This window comes from Hippocampus zosterae, chromosome 3 (genome assembly GCF_025434085.1).
Source record: "Hippocampus zosterae strain Florida chromosome 3, ASM2543408v3, whole genome shotgun sequence".
NCBI lineage: Eukaryota > Metazoa > Chordata > Actinopteri > Syngnathiformes > Syngnathidae > Hippocampus > Hippocampus zosterae.
In genome coordinates, this window is record NC_067453.1 from 27,802,143 (window position 1) to 27,826,542 (window position 24,400).

Here is a 24,400-nt window from a genome sequence, read left to right on the forward strand (position 1 = left end):
TTGTTACCATAACCAACCAAATCATCACATTTCTCACACTTGTAATGATAAAGTCATCCTTTTTTAATACTCAAATTATTAATATTTCCATCCAGCGAGCCTGCTCCTATCGGCTGAATTTTGTGATGGATCAGGAAACCGCCATCTCCAAACAGAAGGCCTATCATGATTATTTCTTCCACATCCTCTACGGACAGAATTGACTGTCACACCATTCTCCAATTCTGTCAAGGATTTAAGATGTACACAGCAGTAAATGCCCCTGAGGGGAAAGAGGGCTCCCTGCTGCCTGCTCTTTTCATCAAAAACATTTTATCCCTAGTGTCTGATTCCATGATATTGAATATATTGACAGACATTTCTTAACACGTTGCATAATGCAAGACAATAAAACTAGGAGGTTGACATTGAAAAATATGCAGGACTCACACACACATACACACGTATTCGTCAACCCTGCATACCTAAAATATTCAATAAGGCCTTTTGCAGATAAGACTGGCCATCAGTCAAATAATCACAACAATGTTTCTTCATATTTTTAATTTCTTTGTGATAGTCATATCAACATTACTATTTCACAACACAAAAATCGCCACTGGGATAAAATAATACAATAATAAAATGTATTTTGAGAACTATGTGCCCATTTACCATTTTACTCATTCATTTTGAATAAAAACCATCACATTAAATAAACATAATTGTTACTCAATTGTGGTACTTAAAACATTTGAGTGATTTGTCATCAAATAAAATTTCAAACTTGTTTGAGGTAATGTGTTGAACTGAAATGAATCCTTGCCACTGATTTCCACAAACAATTTGAGTTGAACTCAGGCATCAGGTTTTCACTGTGTTACTTGGTGTAGAAGTCACGAAATCCAAAAGTTGTGAATACAAACATTATTGAGACTAATCGTGACTGAACATGTTAGCAAATGATGCATATCATGGTTATTGTTCACTGTGATTCACTGCACATTATATGAGTTTGTCATTTATAATCATTAAATTTGACATTGCGATTCAGTTTTGATGACAGAATAACATTATTAAATGAGCTTTTTAATTACGGTGTCGATTTGCCAGAAAGAATACTCTTTCTGTTGATTACATACGCACCCAAAAAGGGGAGGGGGGCAATTCATTGACAGTAGAAGGTGAGGACGTTTTCTTGGTTTCCTCTGACCAACAGGACAGGGGAACTTAAGTCACGTGACAGGAGTTCCAGCCATGCCAGATACAGGATACTGGGGCACACTCCTCTCCTCCCTACGGGCATGGTGCTGAATGCATACAAGGCCAGATTAATGACATTTCCAGTTAGTGCACCGCTGGCGATAAATGTAAAATGATGTCTTTGAATCAAAGGCAAAGGCATTCAGAAAAACACGAGAGAGCTGAAACTTATGGAGGGGTTCTAAAATGGCCTAAATTTCATATCGTCACCGGCTGATAATTCTCAGGCATTGCAGCAATAATAAAAAAAGTTTTGATTCCGTAATCTTCACAATTTACATATTTTGCACCATAGAGACCCATTATAATTCATATTTTTGAATGCATCGTAAACCAAAGGTGTAAACATGCATTTCACGCGATTTTTACGTCAATCGCTTTGTTTTCGCTCGGACAGACGTATGCATGCCGCATTGTTGGGTTGAGGTCATTCCAATTGTGCAACTTTTAGGTCGCCACCTAAAAGTTGGAGGATCGCAAATGAGTTTGCCTTTTTGCAGGAGGCTTCAAACCGATGCATTTTACATGAACACGGACGGTCGGGATTGTTAGTAGGGCTTGGTTGGGACCTCCAGACACAATTTTTTTTTTCCCTTTTGCAAAAAATAAAGAATACAAAATCCCAAAGAACTAATAAAACCTATATATGTATGGATAGCACAGATGCCTCTGAACATTTTGAGTGTTTGAAAAAAAAAAAGAATGTTTTTATAACACAAAATACATCATTACAAAAATTGTAAAATGCGTAACTTAAGGCCTTTTTAATTTGGAGCACACAAGGGTTTTAAATTTAACGGAATACCCTCTGAACAATACTCACATGACAATCAGTGCGGCTTCGCGGGAGTAATCCTGCAGAATTTCATTGAGTCGAATCTGACGGAAAGACTGATGTCCACAGAAACACGGGCAAGATTAGTACGAGATACTTCATCATCTATAGCAATGTTGTATAAGTGGTTCAATGTACTTTTTTTTTCTTGGTCATGATGTAAGAGGCCATCACCACACCAAGAAGGCCATGCAACTTGCCAACATCAGCAAAGTTTTGATAGGACTAGAACCAGGAACATTAGCCGAGTCTCAAGGCGACAGAAAATTTGATTGACGGCAGTGATCAAGAACAGGACATTGGTGAATGGAGCCTGTTCAGCTGCTGACAAGATAACGAAGGAATTCACTTGGTGAATCATTGATGTTTAATATAACAGGGCACGGGTGTAACAAACCCGATTTTTGCTCAATACATGAACCATTTCATGCACCAATAATGATAACCCGTATCTTGATAAACTGTCCACTGTAGTGACCGTTGCAACTGAAAGGGTTATCGAAAATGTTGATTTGTGTTCGACTTTACCGGCTCAATCCGTTCGACTGGTTCGAGATGGGTCGCTGATTTGCATTTTATGTGAAATCGACGATCGACTATAATGTCAGCCTTTGCAAAACTATCAGTTATGAGGTCATTGCTCAAATACGGCAAAAAAAATAAGGCATGATAGCAAACACAACCTTGTTTGTGTCGTCGTTGTTCCGTGTACATGAAGGCCCAAAAGCGAATCTAATTTTAGTCTTGTCGCATGTCATGTGAGTGGAAAGCTTTTGCACTGGGAACGGAAAATTCTGCCTTCGCGCCCTGGACCATTTCAGTTTGAACATCTCATTAATCGAAAATAGCATGGTAAGTAATAACGCGCATTAAGCCAATCAAGATGTAACCAGCATGCAGGCTTGTTGTTCAATTCTACCAAGGCAATACAGTAGTTGCGTTGTTGTCAGAAGCAGAAAACGTTTTGTCCTGTGAAAAACACGTATGTCCGTTTTTGTAATTAAAAAAAAATTCATTGGCGTTCATTGGATGTCTGAAACGCAGAAATGCTGACCGTGTAAAGTGTATTTTAGGTATTATTTTCAGAGAGCTAACAATAGATAATCTCATTATTCCTCCAGACAGAGATAAATGAAATGTCACAACACCAGACACCCAAGCCACTACCATGAGCTGATTAGCTCTAATTACTTTAGGTAAATGGCCACGAAAGAAGAACACACCTCGTAGCAACATAGTATCCCAGGCAATGAAAAAGCACATAATTGGTGATAATGCGTTGTAAAAGCAAAGCATGGCTGTGAGAAATGTTAAGCTCTGTACAAGAGGACGGGGGCTGGAAAATTTTTAAAATTCTGCTTTTTGAGCTGCGATACAGCCACGAGAAGGAAAATGCAATGTGAAGTGTGAAGCTGAAGTCAGTGTGTGTGTGTGTGTGTGTGTGTGTGCGTGTGTGTGTGCGTGTGTGTGTGCGTGTGTGTGTGAGAGAGCCAGACCTACCTTGGCTCTGTTCCTCTCCAGATCCTGGTCCGTGATCCACCAGGGCTCCTCCTGTGCTCTTGATGAGCCAGAATCAGATTCAGTTTTTGGGTTTGTGTCTAGCTTGAAGGAACTCATCATATTCTCAAACTGATGAATGCTGATGTAAACAATGAGAGAAAGGAATCACAGGTTAAAGGTGTGACAAAGAGTAAATATATATAAAAAAAAAGGTCGACACGCACAGCATGATGCTGCCACCACCATGTTTCAGTGTAAATATGGATTTTTTTTGCTAATAAGCAGCTTGGCTAAGATGCTTTTCTGTAAGATAAGACATCTTTTTGCCACTCTCCCTCATAGCTGACACATAGGAAGAATGACGTTGTTTCATTTCTTAAACAGCCAGTACGTCCCAGGAATTCCAGCAGCTCCTCTTCTGTTATTGCTGGCCTCATGGCAACTTCCTTGAACAGTTTTTTCTAGTCATTCCAACAATTTGGGAGGGACTTACGGCTCTGGAAAATTCCACGGTTGTGACATAGTTGCCTTGCAACATTTCTACTGACTGATACATTTCCATCCATCCATTATCTGAACTGCTTTATCCTCACGAGAGTCGCGGGCGTGCTGGAGCCAATCCTAGCCATCTTAGTAGGCGGGGGACACCCTGAACTGGCTGCCAGCCAATCGCAGGGCGCACAGAAACGAACAACCATTCGCGCCCGCCCTCACACTTTGGGACAATTTAGAGTGCTCCATTAACCTGCCACACATGATTTTGGAATGTGGGAGGAAACCGGTGTACCCAGAGAAAACCCACGTAGGCAAAGGAACAACATGTAAATTCCACACAGGAAGGCTGGAGCCAGGATCGAAATCTGCACGTCTGCACTGTGAGGCCAGCTTGCTAAACAGTCGATCACCGTGTCACCCTTTGAGACGTTTTTTACAATGAAACAATGAAGAACGCTCCATGTGTTCATTTCAGATGTCAGCATCAGGAATGGCTCTCCTGAGACACAAAGGCTCAACCGCCTTTGAATTGGCGTTGGCTCAACGATGCAGAAATAGGGTATGGCTACTACGGTTTACCTGTAGTGACGCAGAGGAACAAACACGTCATAATATCCGCCCCCTTTTCTGTCTTTCAAATGATGAATGTGGGCTGGCAATAGTGGATGCTGCGGCCTGGCTATCCATCACAAGCCCAAGCATTTAAAGCTACCAAACTCAAGGCCCAGATCTGGCCTGCCACATACATCATTCTACACTTTGTTTGCAAAAGCGACTTATGCTGAAGTGAGACCACACATTATTTCGCTCGATTTTGAGCCGACAGGCGTATATCACAGACAAGCATCATTTCGTCAGCGATTTTGAGTCGTCGTGACGCATGTAGCGTGACGTACTGAACGATTGGTAATCTGGCATGTTTCTTGCTAAAATGCAAAAACTGCAAATTGTCTTCATTCATTCATTCATTCATTCATCTTCCGTACCGCTTGATCCTCACTAGGGTGGCGGGGGGCCCGTCCCAGCCGTCTCCGGGCAGTAGGCGGGGGACACCCTGAATCGGTTGCCAGCCAATCGCAGGGCACACAGAAACGAACAACCATCCGCACTCACACTCACACCTAGGGACAATTTAGAGTGTTCAATCAGCCTGCCATGCATGTTTTTTGGAATGTGGGAGGAAACCGGAGCACCCGGAGAAAACCCACGCCGGCCCGGGGAGAACATGCAAACTCCACACAGGGAGGCCGGAGCTGGAATCGAACCCGATACCTCTGCACTGTGAAGCCGACGTGCTAACCACTGGACTACCGGGCCGCCCTCAAATTGTCTTCGATTTCAACAAAAAAAAAAATGTGATTGAGATATTGTAAGCAGTTTTGTGACCGATCCCTTTTTAAAATAAATGTGATCATATTTGAGCAAACAGTTTTTACTGGCATTTGATTTCGAAACTAGTTCTTCATCAATTTGTTGCGTATATGTAATATGAGGCGCTCATACATTTACAGTATTTTGGTCCAAAGTCAGAACAGCTCTCTGAAGGAAACCACAACTATCAAGAAAATTAGTTTGAGGCCCCTGACTAAAGGATTTTCACACCTCTTCTGTAACCATCGCTACCACATGCAGAAAATGACTCAAATAGGTATTTTCTCTCCTGATCTAATCTGTAACGATGCCTTCCTCTGCAAATCAAAGGTGCTATTAATCATGATTCGGCGTAATTGTGCTAAACATCCCAACAAGCTTACTTTCCAGGCTGAGGTTTGTGAAAGAGGTCAGGAAGCACTTCCACGTCATGAAATCCAAGACGGAACTTCTTGATTAGTGTCATCACCCTGCAAAGAGATAATAAAGCGAAACTCTAAATTCCTCAGTAGGGTTGCGGTCTGTGCTGGAGCCTACCCCAGTTTGTTAGGGACATGTGGCGGGGAATGCTCTGAAAAGGTCACCAGTCAATTGCAGCACAGTAATGTTTTTTTTGCGTATGCATACTAATCTTTTGCATCATGCATACAAACTAACAAACAAGCCAACCGTCTGTAACATTGACTAAAGTGAGAATGTTGTTGTAGTTTTAAATGCACGCCATCAGTTGTGTCTGAGTCAGGTGCCCTATTTGTGCTTCCCCTGCAAGCTTGTTGCATTGACTGTGCTGTGTTTCTTTTTTTTTTTTTCACAGAGAAACAAAAATTGCAATGAGCAACTTGAACTTTTACTATACAGCACAGGTATCAAACCCAAGGCCCGGTGGCCAGATCTGGCCTGTAACATCATTCTGTGTGGTCCACCCAAAGCTAATTATGTGCTAACTTCATGTTTCTCGCTAAATACCCGAAATGCAAATTGTCTTCACTTTTTAAAACATTGAGGTATTGCAAAGTATTTGTTTCCAATCCCTCTTAAAATAAATGTAGTATTACAAAACTAGTCATCCATAGAGTTGTAATAGCGTATGTCATCAGAGACAACCATACATTTATTCTTATTGACACTGTGAACTTCAATCAGGGCGGCCCGGTAGTCCAGTGGTTAGCACGTCGGCTTCACAGTGCAGAGGTACCGGGTTCGATTCCAGCTCCGGCCTCCCTGTGTGGAGCTTGCATGTTCTCCCCGGGCCTGCGTGGGTTTTCTCCGGGTGCTCCGGTTTCCTCCCACATTCCAAAAAACATGCATGGCAGGCTGATTGGACGCTCTAAATTGTCCCTAGGTGTGAGTGTGAGTGCGGATGGTTGTTCGTTTCTGTGTGCCCTGCGATTGGCTGGCAACCGATTCAGGGTGTCCCCCGCCTACTGCCCGAAGACGGCTGGGATAGGCTCCAGCACCCTCGTGAGGATCAAGCGGCTCAGAAAATGAATGAATGAACTTCAATCATAATGGCCCTGAATAGGCAATCCTAATTACGATGTGGCCCGTGACAAAAGTGAGTTGAACACCCCTGCAATATAGTCGTCTTCTTCTTTTCCTTTGGGCTTTTCCCTTCAGGGGTCACCACAGCAAATCTGTTACCTCCATCTAACCCTCTTTTGTGATTCCTCTTCTCTCACCCCAGCTACCTTCAAATCCTCTTTCACTACACCCATAAACCTCCTCTTTGGTCTTCCTCTCGGCATCCTGCCTGGCAGTTCAAGACTCAGCATCCTGGACAAAATCCGACTTCAACGGACAGTTAGGACGGCAGAAAAAATCGTTGGCACCGCCCTACCCACTCTTGAGGACTTGCACACTGCAAGAATCAAGACAAGGGCACGGAAAATCCTCCTGGATCCCCCGCACCCTGCCCACCACCTTTTCCAGCCACTTCCCTCAGGCAGACGCTACAGATCCATGCGCACCAAATCCAGTAGACACTTAAACAGCTTCTTCCCTCTAGCCATTAACTCCTTAAACAGTCACTGACATAGTCACTCTTATTGTACTACAAAATGGTACTACAAAACTACTGCTACACTCTAAAATGGTTCAATGATTTTGTTGTTTACGATGATACTAGTGCAGCGTGTTATACCGGAGACAAATTCCTTGTGTGTTCTACATACTTGGCCAATAAAGATGATTCTGATTCTGATTCTGATTCTACCAATATATTCACCCTCTCGTCTCTGGACATGTCCAAACCATCTCAGTCTGGCCTCTCTGACTTTCTCTAACATGAGTTGTCCCTCTGATGTACTCATTTCTGATCCTATCCAACCTGGTCACTCCCAAAGAGAACCTCAACATCTTCATTTTTGCTACCTGCAGCTCTGCCTCCTGTCTTTTCTTCAGTGGCACTGTCTCCCTCCAAACAGCATGGCTGGCCTCACCACAGTTTTTTTTTACACCTTTCCTTTCATCTTAGCTGAAACTCTTCTATCGCACATCACACCTGACACTTTTCTCCAACCATTCCAGCCTGCCTGTACACGCTTTCACCTCTTTTCCACACTCTGGATTGTTCTCGACAGTTGACCCCAAGTCCTTCAAATCCTCCACCTTCTTTATCTCTTTTCCCTGTAACCTCACTCTTGTACTTGGGTCCCTCTCATTCACACACATCCCCGTCTTGCTCCGACTGACCTTCATTCCTCTCCTGTCCAGTGCAAACCTTCACCTCTCTAGTTTCTCCCGCACCTGTTCCCTGCTCTCACTACAGATGACATTGTCATCTGCAAACATCATAGTCCATGGAGATTCTTGTCCAACCTCGTCTGTCAGCCTGTCCATCACCATAGCGAATAAGAAGGGGCTCAGAGGTGACCCCTGGTGAAGTCCCACCTCCACCTTGAATTCCTCCGTCACAGCTACAGCACACCTCAACACTGTCTTACAGTCCTCATACGTGTCACGCACAGCTCTAACATACTTCTCTGCCCCTGCAATAAAATACTAATAAAATAATACAAAATTAAAATTGAGCAACAATCAATACTTGAAATCTGAATGAAGCGATTTACGTTCTTACTCTTGTCTCCGCTCGTTATTTTTGGAATTGTCTCCTCCCACAAACACTCGAACTTTACATTTGGCCCAGCGCTTCCTCCGAGTTAGGAGATATGGGAGCAACAGAGTAAGACCTGGTAAAGCACATTTCAACATGAATGAAAAATGATGTTTAACATGACTGAAGTATATGGCCTTGCACATTCAGACCTCCATCATCAGACAGCCAGTAAACGTCAATTGTCTTCTTTCCTTGTTTTTTCTGAAACAGTGTAGTCTGACTCAGTTGAGCTTCCGGGTCAATGGGCACAGCTGCTGCAAATAAAATGGGTGTGTTATTAAAGTCATACCTGCGTGCAGTTTTGACGCTCGGAACTCGGACAAATCAGAACTGTAAAATAGGACCCAACATGAGGGCTGAGTCATAAAGTAGGGATTTGAAAAAGATAATCATGCTCCTTTTTAAAAAAAATTTTTTTTACTGATACTGAAAAGGAAGTCAAGTCAAAAATCTTAAATAATATGTTGTACGTGACATTACTACACCGAAACACAGTATTCTGATGAATAGGCTGTTTGTGAAATAAGAATTAAGGAGCATAATCCACCTGTTTTCATCCATGTCAGCTGGCGGCCATTTTGCCACTTGCCGTTGACTCAAAATAACATCACAGTTGCTCAGGGCTCAATCACGATTCATCTTGCAAACAGCACTTGACCAAAATCAGAAAACAAGCCTCGTAGAATAGGTTATTTTAAAGAACATTTTTGAGTTGACTTCGCCTTCAAAGAGTTGACATTTTCATGATGTCGAACTGCATCATACAGTATGTATACAGTATATGTATATATTAGGGGTGTAACAACAAAAAAAAAACAGTTTGAACTAGAAAATCGTTTTTGGATTTAAAAGATGTGAGTGTATCGAATGGAATCATTCCACTTTGAAATACAGCGACATATGTCTCAAACTGTCTGTTATTGGAGAGATATATTTTCAAAGGAAATGGCACAGTTACAGTACTGACAATTTGTTCAAATGCATGTAAACGGACAACAACAAAAAAAAATCACTGCTTCATACCCTCTCAAATTGAAACCATGCCATATTGAATCGAATCATTTGTAACTGACTGTCCTTGAATCGTTTCGCATGCCACCAAAACCGGATTAAATCGTCTTTTCTGAAAAGATGCACACCCTTAGTATGTACAGTATGTGTGAATGTATACATCATGTAGAGACATATATTGTTTACAGGGGCGGTCTGATTGAAGGGACAGACATTAAATTCATGACCTCCAGTATATGCTGTAAAGCATGCAACATCTACATACATGTAATGTTGTTAAGTCCAGAAGTGCGTACGGTGGTCATGTTTTGGAGTTCTCCATCGAAGCCTGGATTGGCTGTTTAAAACAATCAAACCAAGTACAAATCACAGTGTTTTCGATTATCGAAATATTTTGGCAACACAACCTTATTGACCACCTCTAACACGTACCGGTACTGCTTCTGTTTCTGTTTTATTATTTATTAAAAATGACTGTGTTCGAATTTGAGATTCTCACCGTATGACTGATATGGGTGAGAGACATCCAGTCTCTCTCTTGTTCTCAACACGCACACACCATACTGAAGGTCAAATGCATCCCTGCATAAATGGACAAATAAATGTACAGGCACCAATTTCATGTCACATTTTACAGTCTTGACTCGTATCTATGAGTCATGTCTATGCAGACAAATGTCACTCACTGCAATATTCCGATGTAACTGTGTGCGGCCTGTGGTGAGGCATTGTGCCAATCCGTCTTGAAACCCATCAGAAGGACATTGGGTCGCATCCTACCCAAACCTGACCCCTGGTGGTCACATGACAACATTGCAAGTAGAAGGCGGGAAGACTTGATTTGTCATTGCGCATTCATAGTTAAACAAAGTAGGAAAGTCAGATATGTAATTTCATTTTGGTCCACTGTGATATTATATGTGTACTCTATCAATATTCTGTATTTCCTTCAGAAAATACTGAAGGACATTTTTCAACTCATGCGGTCATGTAAATAAATCTAAAGGAACATGCATTAACGAGATGTCGCATTATCTGAACACTGCCTGTAATTATGTAGTCTGTAAATGTCTGTAAGATTGATGTTTTCCAATCAAATCAGTGTGCTAAAAAAAAAGATAAAAGATTTCACTCATTAAAATGATTCACAGCTTTCCATGAGTTCTGAATAAAACATACTGCGCAGCATCAAAGACAGGCAGACAGACAGAGTAATCAATGAAGTGCTGAATATCAGACCTGTAGCAGCATGTTCACCCCTGAACGGAGATCTGCAGCCACCACATGTTTGTAAAAGGACTTCACCTTTCTTTGTTTCAACCAGGAAATGTGACTTTCACTTTGCACTAGTGCAGAGAGATCATTCTGGAAAAGAACAGGAATTGAAAAAAATATTTGAAACTAACAGTATCCAACATCATTTGTAACAATTTCATCCATCCATCCATCCATCAGACCACTTAGCCAAATCATGGTCATAGGTGAGCTGGAGCCTATCCCAGCTGACTTTTGGTTGGGTGATAGGCTGACTAGCCCCAAGAGTGATCGTCAGCCAATTACAGGGCACATATTGACATGTCTCACATTCACTCTGAAGGACACTGTCGAGTCAATGAAGTGTCAATAAATCGAACATACATGTTTTGGGAATGTGGGAGTACCCGGAGAAACCCAACGCACAGTACACACATAACTCGCAAATGTAACACAGGAAAGCCGGAGCCGAGATTGGAACCCAACACACGTGTCGTTATGCAATGTGTTGCACTCACAGTCACCACATGGCCACACATCATGAGACTAAGATTCTTTGTGAAACAGCTGACAAGATCCACGAGAGCTGGTCGGCTGCTGGGAGGTCCCGTCAGCACCAAGCACTGTGGTCTGCAATTGAGGCAATCTATATCAGGTTCATCAGATGACCAAGGGTTAAGTCATATGTACAAAATCCACCCATCCATCCATCTATCCATTTTCAGATCTGCTTTATCCTCACGAGGGTCATGGGGCATGCTGGAGCCAATCCCAGCCGTCTTCGGGCAGTAGGGGGGGGGACACCCTGAACCGGTTGCCAGCTAATCGCAGGGCACACACAGACGAACAACCATCCGTGCTCACACTCACACCTAGGGACAATTTAGAGTGCTCAGTCAGCCGACTGTGCATGTTTTTGGAATGTGGGAGGGAACTGGAGATCCCAAAGAAAACCCGCGCAGGCATGGGGAGAACATGCAAACTGCGCACAGGAAGGCCGGAGCGGCAATCGAACCCTGCACCTCTGCACTGCGAGGCCGACGCACTAACCACTGGGCCATTAGGCCGCCCTATGTACAATATGTGTTCATAAAAAAAAAAATAAGAGAAATAAATAAATAATAAAGTACAATCACCTGCCGGTTGGTTGTAACGTTTCTGTCAATGCATACTGAATGTATGTGAATCAACGAGGGAATAACTTGTTTCAAACAAACAGACCTTCCGCGCTCTACATCCTTCTATTGAAGGCAGTCCAGAACTTATTGTCGAGCTATTGAGGTCAAGTTAACACGAAGCACTCTGCATTCTTCCTTCAAATACATTTTGTTGTGTGTTTGTTTGTTTTTTTTTAATCTTGAGTTTTGCACCATTGCATTCAAGCCCACGGATAAATTTTCTATTATGAGGCATTTATGCATTTACATTGCGCAGGAAAGAAACTGGAAACTAGATCAACCAAAGAAGACAGACAGAAGTAATTTCACATCATTAATTCTGATGTCAAGTGTGCAACTTGAATTAATTTCACAATTTCTGACTGACCTGTGCTTTTCATCGCAATTAATGATTCAGGCGATAGTCGGGACAACATTCAGTCACTGTCACTGACCTGTAGTTCTTCACGTGGTCTTCCACCTGGTTAAGGCTTATACATTGATTGAGTGCAATGTTGTAGGAGCTGGCTTGCACGGATGAGCCCCAGTTCACAGCTAGGCACAAAGTATAGGCAAAGTGAGTTTAACGACACAGCTACTGCGTTGTGCCTCGAACTGGAAGTGTGCGGTGTGCTTACCGGGCCTCTTGTACAGCGTGTATCCTAAAAGGAGCAAGACAACACCAAAGGCAATGAGAGCTGCCCACCAAGTCAACAAGAACATGATAACCAGACAACACACAGCACACAGCAAGGAAAGCCATTTGTTGTAGAATCTGAAGGATGGGCGCCAACCTGAAAAAAAAAAAAAAATGAACGTACAATCTCACATAAATTTAGTTGACGATTCTTTCCAAAATTAAGTTCATAAGGTGTGACTCATTACTGCTGTAAAACATTTCTTGCATACTAATCCGTACCTACAGTAAAAGATACAGATAGTTGCTGTTTTGACTTCAATCCACACACTTGTGAATTCATAAAAATGTCAAAATGCGGCCTATTAAATTCATTCATTCATTCATCTTCCGAGCCGCTTGATCCCCACTAGGGTCGCGGGGGGTGCTGGAGCCTATCCCAGCTGTCTTCGGGCAGTAGGCGGGGGACACCCTGAATCGGTTGCCAGCCAATCGCAGGGCACACAGAAACGAACAACCATTCGATCTCACACTCACACTTGGGGACAATTTAGAGTGTTCAATCAGCCTGCCACGCATGTTTTTGGAATGTGGGAGGAAACCGGAGCACCCGGAGAAAACCCACGCAGGCCAGGGGAGAACATGCAAACTCCACACAGGGAGGCCGGAGCTGGAATCGAACCCGGTACCTCTGCACTGTGAAGCCGACGTGCTAACCACTGGACTACCGGGCCGTCGGCCTATTAAATGTCAATGAAAAATGATAGCTTCGTGTATGCAGTGTACGTTAAAAGGTTCTCTCATCCTACCGGGTGAGTTGGTGATTGAGGCGTGGAAGCAGCTGAAGTTGATCAAACAGTAAGAGCAGAGGAAGAAGTTGGAGATGATTGGCGCTATGGTGTTCAACTCGGCTGCAGTAAAAGGGCAAGGAGCAGAAAGGATCCGTCAACATCTCCGCAATATCGCCGTCTTTTATTCGCTCAGAAAAAAAAAAGCTATATTTTGTTTTTCATTTTTGAAATCTGAATGAATATGAATTTAGACTGCAATATGAAAAGGCTTCTGGTTAATGCAGTTTTAGGGTGAGACTGGCCAAACGTGGATGATGAGCGGTTGCAAATGTTTGGCTTTGTCAGCAAACAGTTTGGTCTTAACTCTTTCATACACCATGCAACCTGATAACATGACATGCTGCCCATTGTAGTAGCCGCTATCCCTGAATGGGGTCATTTGAAATGACCTCTTGTTAAAATCGTCAGATCATCAGACTTATTGGCTATTTATCAGAAAAGGTTGTACTTTACCTGATTGCTTGAAGAAAAAAGGGTGAGCCAAAACAGCACATTCTAAGGTCACATATTTTCAGATTTTTCCAGTCCTCACCAATGAGAATGAAGCAGACAGCAATTACGAATGCCAAGAGGTAGCTTCGCAATGCCTCGTCATTTTTGCCATAACCTTTGCCAAAGAAGCCAATCAGGGGGTAGAGTTTGTCCTTGCATAGGCACTACAGAAAGCAGAGACAAAATAAGATACACAATGTAAATACATAAATATATGCACACGCACACACACACAACATGCAAAGAAACACGCTAAACATATTTTCATAAAGTAAAAAGCATCATACAAGAGACAACTGTGCCAGTGTTTCCACATCTGGTTCTGATGTCATGTCCATCCATCCATTTTCCGATCTGCTTTATCCACACAAGGGTCGCAGAGGGGTGCTGGAGCCTATCCCAGCTGTCTACGGGGACACCCTGAACCGGTTGTCAGCCAATCGCAGGGTACACAGAGACAAACAACCATCCGCGCTCACATTCACACCTCGGGACAATTTTTAGTGTTCAATGAGCCTGCCATGCATGTCTTTGGAATGTGGAAGGAAACTGGAGTACCCGGAGAAAACCCACGCAGGAACAGGGAGAATTTGCAAACTCCACACGGGGATGCCGGAGCCAGGACCGAAAACACGACCTCTCCACTGTGGGGTCGAAGCGCTAGCCACTGGAACACTGGGTCGCCTCATGTAGAACTTATATTTGACAATGACATGATCATTTCAGGCGGCCCGGTAGTCCAGTGGTTAGCACGTCAGCTTCACAGTGCAGAGGTACCGGGTTCGATTCCAGCTCCGGCCTCCCTGTGTGGAGTTTGCATGTTCTCCCCGGGCCTGCGTGGGTTTTCTCCGGGTGCTCCGGTTTCCTACCACATTCCAAAAATATGCATGGCAGGCTGATTGAACACTCTAAATTGTCCCTAGGTGTGAGTGTGAGTGCGAATGGTTGTTCGTCTCTGTGTGCCCTGCGATTGGCTGGCAACCGATTCGGGGTGTCCCCCGCCTACTGCCCGGAGACAGCTGGGATAGGCTCCAGCACCCCCCGCGACCCTAGTGAGGATCAAGCGGTACGGAAGATGAATGAATGAATGAATGATCATTTCATTTCTCGAGTCCTTCAACCCGAAAATAGATGCACACATTAGATTCATTAGGGCTCCCTGTGAAGTATTGACTCTTGCAGTTACAAACTAGTCATTTGCCATCTAGGCCTAACGAGTGCTAATCTCAGAACATAGTTACCCAGGACATCCAGTTTTATGAGAGAGAGTTGTGTGATAGGCTCAGAAAATGGACACATTTTTACCACGTACTACATATCTAGATGTCTTCATCATCTGTTCTTTGACTTGTTGTAATCTATGAGAGACCTCGATACAGACTGTGAGATTACTGTCCAGAAGTGAGTTGTGAATCGTACCTGGAACACTTTGGGCGCAGACACTAGGCAGGCCAAAGCAGAAGAGAGTGTTGCACCAAATATGCCAGCAGTGATGAGTGGAGCAAAGGCTGACACCATGCTCATCGACTGTAAAAACAAAGATTCTGTTTACCCGTTGGTCACGTTCTGTACTACTGGTAGTCAAGAAATTGCAGTTCCCAAAACGAATAACGGATTCAGGCGCACTGGAGGAAGAGATAACACACTGAGCGGTGAGGTGCTTCGATTTCTGCATGGAGACATGGCAACGGTAGCTTACATTTTGACACACCTCGATTCACAAACTCCAATTTTGACACTCTGCTCTGTTATCCTCAAAAATCCTCAAAAAGATTTACATTTACAGAGACAGGAAGAAAGAACATTTGTTGTGATGCTGTGTGTATTTGTGTATGTTGACCTGATAGTAATTACTAATGCCAAAGATGCATGTGTTGTTGTTGATACAGTCAGTGAAGTCCCAGCCATACTGGCAAGCTGTACCAACACAATTCTTGTTGGATGAAGAGGAGAACAAAGTGTCATTTAAGAGTCCAGATGCATCCCTGACCACACAGGACCCTAGATTAACACACACATACACACACACACACACACACACGCACACAATGAAATACGGGTTTCACACGAACTCATTAGTTACAAATCAGTGGAGATAAGCAGTTTGGCAAATGGATGGATAGATTGACAAGTGTATGATGCATTTAAAACTGGGTTGCTCTGAGAGTGCGCGACTTTCAAAGATGAGACTCTCCCCAGGGTACTGACAGATTTTTTGGGGGATCCGTTAAACAAATCACATTTTGGTCCACGATTTTGACTTTTATTTTGGAATCAGCTCTCTTTTTTGGCCTTTTATGGAGGTCATATTTTGATGAACTCCTCATACAATTTTTCCCAAACGTTTTCAGACTATGGGTGTTTCATCTAAAAATGTTGAATTCATTCACTCCCAAAGACGTTTTTAAACGTCTTTTCAGAGTTGGTCCAGAATTGACTGGTACTGAATGAGTTTTAAGATGAAAGCATTTGAACGCTTTTTATTCTGTCGCATGCTGTTGGTTTGGCAATGTGAGTTTGAAGGACCAAACCAATACTCATGTGACTGCACACATATGAGGACTGACTGGCAGAAACTTCATTCATTCATTCATTCATCTTCCGAGGCGCTCGATCCTCACTAGGGTCGCGGGGGGGGGGGGGGGGGGGTACTGGAGAATATCCCAGCAGTCTTCGGGCAGTAGGCGGGGGACACCCTGAATCAGTTGCCAGCCAATCGCAGGGCACACAGAAACGAACAACCATTCGCGCCCACACTCACACTTTGGGACAATTTAGAGTGTTCAATCAGCCTGCCACGCATCTTTTTGGAATGTGGGAGGAAACCGGAGCACCCGGAGAAAACCCACGCCAGCCCGGGGAGAACATGCAAACTCCACACAGGGAGGCCGGAGCTGGAACCGAACCCGGTACCTCTGCACTGTGAAGCCAACGTGCTAACCACTGGACTACCAGGCCGCCCTGCAGAAACCTTTTTTTTTTTTTTTTTTTTTAAGAGTATGAGTCCCTAACCGGGGTCCATGAGGACCCCCATCCTGCATGTTTGAGATGTTCCCCTCATCCAACATACCTGATTCAAATGATCAGCTCGTCAGCAAACTCTACAGAAGCCTGATAATGATTCTGGTCATTTGAATCAAGTGTGTTGGAGGAAGAAGGTATCTCAAACATGGACCAGAATTGGTGATCCCTGTTTTAGACAGTTTGTCTCTTATCGGTCAGTACCCCAAGGTGTGAGGGCGCTTTTTCACTGCTCACAGCTCCAGTTTATTTTGATCCTCAACAACATCCATTTATATAGAACACGCCTTTGGTTTCTGATATGAGCATACATTACCAATGGTAGCAGAGATTATGAGGTATGACAAAGTGGTCCAGAATATAGCCATTAGTGTCCCCCTGGGGATAGCCACTGTTGGATCCTGACAAGGGCAGAGGCAATATTTCGAACAAGTATGCAGTTTGACATGTGGCACAGGTAGTAAACATGAGAGGGGAGAAATGTTAGGGGAGGAAAATGCGACATACCTTCAGGTCTCCGGATATGTTAGCTCCTGCCAAAATGCCAGTCGCAGAAGGAAAGAAAATCGAAAACATGCCAAAGAAGCTGCCCTCCTGCCCCCGCCAATCAGGAACAAAGTTTTTGGCAAAAATATCCGCTGTCGGGAGTACATTTGGTCTGTTACTTGGATTCGTGAAACTGAGAGTCAGCTACTAATAATTTTTGATGAGCAAAAAATACAACAGAAGAAATTCAGTCACCTTTATAGCTGAAGAAACCTTTGGCCTGTTTTTGTGGTGATGCGGGGATGATGGTTCCAACAATGTAACTGGTAAATGACACCATGATGACCAGAAAAAACAAAACCTGGGCCTTTAGAAGACAAAACACACATTCATGTCGAAATGATACATCATCAAATTGACCAAATTTACTCCACGCACAGCTTGGGCACCATTCCTTTTGAGAAGCGTGGGCATACTGACTGCGCCTCGACTTGGCACCTGTACCTTGGTGTTCACCCCGGTGGATGAGAATGAAGCCTCCCTCCACTTTTTCCTGACTGTTTTTTATGCCTATGCATGTAAAAGCAGCCCCCCGATTGGAACCCAAGCGGTGTTCTGTCACTGATTGAACACATATATGCAGAACGAACACCAGGTTCAGACATAACAGTGTCTTTTTGTGTACTTGGTGGGTGTTTCATCGGACTTGCAGGTCAGCCCTGAACAGTGCCTATGAATTAAAGTCTATTGAAAAGTTACTCAGAAGGTTTGCCAAGCGAGTATGGTCTTAAGTTTAGTCGAGCTTACCTTTGACTCCCATGCCATGCCGGCCATTGAGACACCTAATAGACACGTGACTGTGATGACACCAATGATGCGGATGTCATTGATTCGGTTCACCATCACAGCACCATTTTCCTTAGAGACAAAGTAAATGAAAAGTAAAACTGAGAAAAAAGAGCATTGAGCACCAAATAAACAACGATACACGATTAAGAAAAAAACAAAACAAAACAAATGAGTCAGGGTGAGCATGTCTAACTATGTCAAATTATAATTTGGCCATCTTTTTGGTCCAAGGGAGATTTTACCTTCTTACTCTTTCCAAACAATTTTCACGAACTCTCGAGGCTATTTAAACAAAATAAGCCACCCAGGTTGAATGGAGTGCATCGTAATTAGAAATCAGTCAGTTCGAACTTCAATAATTGTTGACATTTTTGATTAGGCACTTACGTGCATGACGTCAACAACAGTCTCAGCGAAGCCCACAGTGTGCATGGCCACAGCCACAGCATTGGCAAAGGCAAAAATCAGACCAATGGACCCACCCAGCTCTGGACCGAGGCTACGACTGATTAGGAAGTAGGTCCCACCTGAGGAAAATGTAGGAAAATTCAACCCATTTATGAACATTTAGTCTGGTCAAAACCAAGTATCAGCAATACGCTAAAATATATCTCAAAAGCTATTGTTAGTGCCGCATATTAAATGGAGTTTAAGTCAATCCCTGACCACACTTGTAACTTCAAATTTTTGTATCAAAAACAAAATTCCCCATAGAAATAAGTGGACATACCATTTTTTGGCATGTGGGAGGAAACCGGAGTACCCGGAGAAAACCCACACCCATGCTAACATTTCATCACATTTAATCAACATTCACACAAATAGTTTTTTTTTCTTTCTTTTAACAGTTTTCTGATACTACAAGCACAAACCACAATTAGCCATTCTTCAGACTCCCAAATCATTACCAGGGAAAATTCCTCGTTTCCCTCCACTGTGCAGGAAATAAGATTGTTGCTCAAATGAAGACTACAGTTATCATTGGCACGATATCATTTTTATTTTTATTTTAAATATTCGCTCAAATGTTCGGGGAAAAAAAAGCTATATATACAGTGACAGTATATCTAAAATGGCGACAGTTTGTCTTGAGGCGTGCACTGCTGACATGTGTGCACATTAACCCTTATATGGTCCCTGTAACCTGATAACATAATAAACTGCCCACTGTCGTAACCGCTATCCCTCAAAGGGTTAAAATAAGAGAAGCACATACTTTACGTTTTTTTTTAGCCTCATAAGGGCTTCGAGGGTTGCTCAGTGATTATGGACTGGCGGGTGTCATGTCCCGTGTTTGCCAGCAGAGGGCGGGCTTTCTCTCCGCCGCCCACACACCTGTTACGCTTTGGTCGGTGATTACTCTGCCTTTATTAGGACGCTCTGGCAGTCGACTCACTGCCGGAGAATTCCACGCCGTGCCATTATTCTCTCGCTCAGATTCCTACCTTGATTACTCGTTGCCTCCTAGCCTTGTGGCTGTTACTACGCGTCATTTTTCTTCTCGTATGAAACTTATACACTTGTCTAATCAGACCTTTCTCGCCATTTGTTTTCCGCGAGCGTTTTCGGTTGTGCCCTTTAGTCCTTCCCTGGTCCTTATTTTGACCAGAGCTTTTTGTTATTTTTCCCTGTCGGGTATTTTGTGTTCTTTATTAAAGACTCCCTTTGTTCTCTGACAAAATCCTTTTACGTGTCTGCGTTTTCGGGGATCCACCTCCTTATTTTGTTGTGCACGAAGCGATCTTTCCATCGCTTCGGGCACAACGTGACAGCGGGATGTGGCCTGCAGGCCCTTTCTTTGTCTTGACGTGCCGTACATCTTTAAATTTCATCCTTGAGGTTGGGTTAAATTTTTTTTTTAAAGAGCACCAAACAACAATCTCTGGCACTCATTTGAAAACCACGCAAAAATCGTCATGCACCCCTGGCTATGTGGTAGTTTTAAAAACATGTAAGTTTGTTGATTTTTTATTTATTTTTTTTGTTTAGCTTGGCAGTAAGCTTCAACAGACTAGAAATAAACAGCTTGAAGCCTATTTTTTGGGCAGATTGTCTACTATCTCTGTTTGACAATGCCACAACACCCGACTCTCAAGTCTGGATTCGCAAGTCAAAGCATAAAACTGGCCAACAGCGCAAAAAAAACCCCCAACCTCTCAAGACGGGACACTGGTAGCGGAAAGGACCACAGTACATTTTCTTTCAGGTGGCCGTAGTGTTGTGTTAGTTGTACTGGTCAATGATTGATCGCACGTGGAACAAACCTCCTTTCACTTTGCCGTTGGTGGCGATGGCAGATGTAGAGAGCCCAGTGATGCCGGTTATACACGAGGACAGCAGGATGATCACCCAGGTCAGACCTGGAGAAAACAATCAGATGAGAACGATGATATTTTGTATGTTTTCTACAGAACAAAAGCACAGAGGAATGTTTTTTTCTTTCCACTTGCCTATGCCAGCTTGTGCAGTAATCCAAGGGAGCCTCAGGTACAAGATCACCCCCCAAATATTTAACATGCAACGGATCTAAAAAGACATTAACGGACTAAATATTCTCAGATGTAGTGGCAGGACATGTTAATGAGCGCGAAAATCAATTGAAATCAAGCACCAACATTGTAAAAAAAAAAAAAAAAGTTTTTCAAAGCTTGCTCATGTCGGAAAATATTGCTTTTCATAAATGCTCATTGTGCACCTTTATCTACTTTGTCAGCAATGATTCGGTCAAAATCCTCAACAGAGTGATCCAGAAACAAAATGATCTTAAAGGTGTCCAACATCAAATAAGATGACCAATCAGTCTCCTTTGAGAAAATGAAGTCAGAAGCTTGGGTTTTGTTGTGCCGAATGCAAAACATTTGTAAAGTTGACATGAGAGGTTCCTGAAGAAACTTTTATCAAGGCTGGACAACATTACGTGCTTCATTTCAAGAGGTCGCCAAGAATTCCTCTTATTGTGTTTGGCCTCATCAGCAACTCATATATTTTCTCTTGGCTGTACTCGGAAACACCCGAGTGCATGATGGTACTGAATATCAATTTCCCCCTTTTTTGTTATTATTGATTGATTTTTGTTAAGTATGCCAGTATGTATAGAGCTCCAACTGCTTTTATTTTGAAATAATCTGGGAAGAGGTGGCACGGGGGGGGGGGGGGCGACAGGTTAGCACATTGGCCTCCCAGTGGCGAAGGTGCAGGGTTGGATTTTGACTAGGGCCTTCCTGTGTGGAGTTTGCATCTTCTCCCCGGGTCTGTGTGGGTTTTCTCCGGGTGCTCTGGTTTCCTCCCACATTCCAAAAACATGCATGGCAGGCTGATTGAACACTCTGAAGTGTCCCGAGGTGTGAGTGTGAGCGTTGTTCGTCTACGAATGCTCAGCGATTGGCTGGCAACCGGTTCAGGTTGTCCCCTGCCTACAGCCCAAAGACTGGCAGGAATAGACTCCAGGATGCCCCACGACCCTTGAGAGGATAAAGTGGATCAGAAAATGGGTGGATGGATGTACTCGGAAGAATTTTCCAAAAAGGTGAGGCACTGGAAAATTATCATCATGTTCCACTGCCTTTCTGTCATTTTGTCAGAGATTTTCTCGGACAAAGTTAAAGAAACGACTCGGCACACAGGAAAATTGTCTTCAATATCGGCGGGAGCGGACCTCTGAGAGCGAACGATGGTTGTTGCTCCGCGATCACACTCGGCTCCCTCTCCGCCGGTTCGAACTTTTATTGCAAAATACAAGAAAGACCCGGCCCCAGAGATTAGCATACCGCGCCCCCCCCCCGGTCCTGCCCCTCTGTAGTGATCTGATCTACCCGAATACACAAGTCACTTCTTAATAGCGGTTAAGACACTTGGAAGTAAGTTGGTGTGTTAGGAGTGAACATTTCAGCGCAAAAAGAATGAATGAAATTGTGAATACATCACGACTCTTGTTGCTTGCTGCTGAGAGTTATTAATGTTTCGTATAATGCTTATTAACAGTGAAAAAATACAAAGCAACGTTGGTGAAACTATAGATTCGCCACGGTCGATTTTCACAAAGTACTCATGATCATCGATACGTCATTTGTAAGAAATGAAAGATCCTCCGTCCTTTAACCAAGCGCTCACCATGAAATCTTAATCACGGCAGGTCATTTGTATCTTTGGCAATGAGTCACAGGCACTTTTCAGCGGTACTGACCATCACTCCATGAACCCAGCCGAATCGTGTCGGTTCAGGCAGTGGCTCCTTTTGCTCCTCATCCTCGGAGCTCTCTCCTTCCATGCCATCAGGTGTTGTCTCTTGGTACATGGGAGGTTGAGGGTCATCCTAGTAAAGGCAATCAAAGGTTGCCGACGATTTCAAATCAGAATCAGAATCAGAATCAGAATCAGAATCATCTTTATTGGCCAAGTATGTAGAACACACAAGGAATTTGTCTCCGGTATAACCGCTGCACTAGTATCATCGTAAACAACAAAATCATTGAACCATTTTAGAGTAACCAGTAGTTTTGTAGTACCGTTTTGTAGTACAAGAAGAGTGACTACGTCAGTGACTGTTTAAGGAGTTAATGGCTAGAGGGAAGAAGCTGTTTAAGTGTCTACTGGATTTGGTGCGCATGGATCTGTAGCGTCTGCCTGAGGGAAGTGGCTGGAAAAGGTGGTGGGCAGGGTGCGGGGGATCCAGGAGGATTTTCCGTGCCCTTGTCTTGATTCTTGCAGTGTGCAAGTCCTCAAGAGTGGGTAGGGCGGTGCCAACGATTTTTTGAAATGACAAATTTGCTTCAAATACAAACCACATGCAATGATAATATTACACTTGTATAGACGGTACATTTTAAAGACTGCATGATGGCTTTTTTTCCTCACCTCAGGCTTGGCGTAAAGCTGGTAGAGCGATGGCCTGAAGCGCTTCCGTCGTCCACAAACTTCAGTGTTGGCGTAAAAGTCCGAGTTTGGTGGTGCATCCAGAGTCTCATAGTGACTTTGGATATCGGGTGCACAGGACACAACAGGACTTGTGTCCCCGTACAAATGATAAAAATCAGACTCATACTCTGCTGGTGTTGTCTTCCCGTTGGTCACTGATTGAGGAATTCTGGATCTGTACGTAGACAGATGTATGCTGTCGCCGATAACTTGGACCTCCATTCCGAATGCAAATAGATACTCGATCTTGGTATGTATTTGCATTCAAGCAGTTGAAAAAAGGCCGGTCAAGGGGGACTAAGTCATTCTGTTGTCAAGGCGGTATGAAGGAGGCTTGATTGTGTCGCTCAGTTATATATTCCACCCGAGAGTCAGAGCAGGAAGAGCTTCAGGCTATGTACGAGGCCATGTTTGATGAACAGTTACAGAAGTCATTACAGGCTCTCTGAAAGCACATGACTATTTCCAGAACTGTTCTCATGTTGTACAAGGAAATTGAAGGTCAATTCTTCCTCTCGCTCTAAATTTGTGCGTGATGTCAATCATTAATCGTCAATATCCATTAGGCCTCGGTACATTGTAAATGGTTTCAACAAAGCATTTAAAAAAGCAATAGAAGGAAAATGACTGGCCACTGATCACGACTAGTGTAGAACCCCCCGCCCCCCGCACCCCCTGCTTGTTGTGACTGTTACTTCCTCCTTAATGTTTCGGTTGCGATGCAGTTGCTGTGGCTCTTTTATGCTTTGATCCTTTATTCTGTCATACAGGCTTGATGTCTCACAGTACTTAGTACATTTACTCAGTGACACGTCACAAGTTCGTCAAGCTGTCCCCCAGTCAAGAGCGTCAGCTCTCGTCCGCGTCTTCTGCATCCAGCCCTGCTCTCTGTAGTTACTTTGTATTTTCACAGATAGACTTTTCTCAACTTCAGGGTCCCACTGAACATTCGGCAAGCCTCCTCGCTGCCCATCTTTAAAGCCCTCCTCAAAACTCAACTTGTATTCTTTGGCGTTCGACTCAGCATGACTTAGATTTGTTCTTGATTTTACTGCTTGGTGCTTTCTACCGCCTTTATTACAGATTCGTCTGACTGTTTATTGTGTATGTTAAATTGCTCCATGTACAGCACTTTGTATGCAGCGATGGCTGTTGGAAAGTGCTCGAGAA

At 43.5% G+C, this 24,400-nt stretch overlaps 1 protein-coding gene across 4 annotated transcripts; it reads right to left on the minus strand.

The window, feature by feature from the left end:
* Window positions 1-774: 774 nt before the first annotated feature.
* On the minus strand, window positions 775-23,831 carry slc12a3 (solute carrier family 12 member 3). Of its 4 annotated transcripts, none has more exons than XM_052062043.1 (26): window positions 23,171-23,831; window positions 22,500-22,628; window positions 20,767-20,842; window positions 20,581-20,676; window positions 18,704-18,843; window positions 18,275-18,385; window positions 17,723-17,834; window positions 17,489-17,619; window positions 17,298-17,382; window positions 15,801-15,961; window positions 15,380-15,487; window positions 14,001-14,124; window positions 13,427-13,528; window positions 12,619-12,774; window positions 12,436-12,535; window positions 11,342-11,453; window positions 10,809-10,934; window positions 10,256-10,362; window positions 10,069-10,151; window positions 9,835-9,906; window positions 8,708-8,809; window positions 8,520-8,631; window positions 5,827-5,913; window positions 3,578-3,716; window positions 2,066-2,133; window positions 775-1,289 (listed from the first exon to the last, which is right to left on the minus strand). In XM_052062043.1, the coding sequence occupies exons 1-26, from the start codon at window positions 23,492-23,494 to the stop codon at window positions 1,148-1,150; spliced, it is 3,105 nt and encodes a 1,034-aa protein (XP_051918003.1). In that variant the 5' UTR covers window positions 23,495-23,831; the 3' UTR covers window positions 775-1,147. The 4 variants fall into 4 exon arrangements, with proteins under 4 accessions (XP_051918003.1, XP_051918002.1, XP_051918005.1 ...); XM_052062042.1 differs by having other exon boundaries at window positions 8,708-8,812; XM_052062045.1 differs by lacking the exon at window positions 9,835-9,906.
* Window positions 23,832-24,400: the final 569 nt, after the last annotated feature.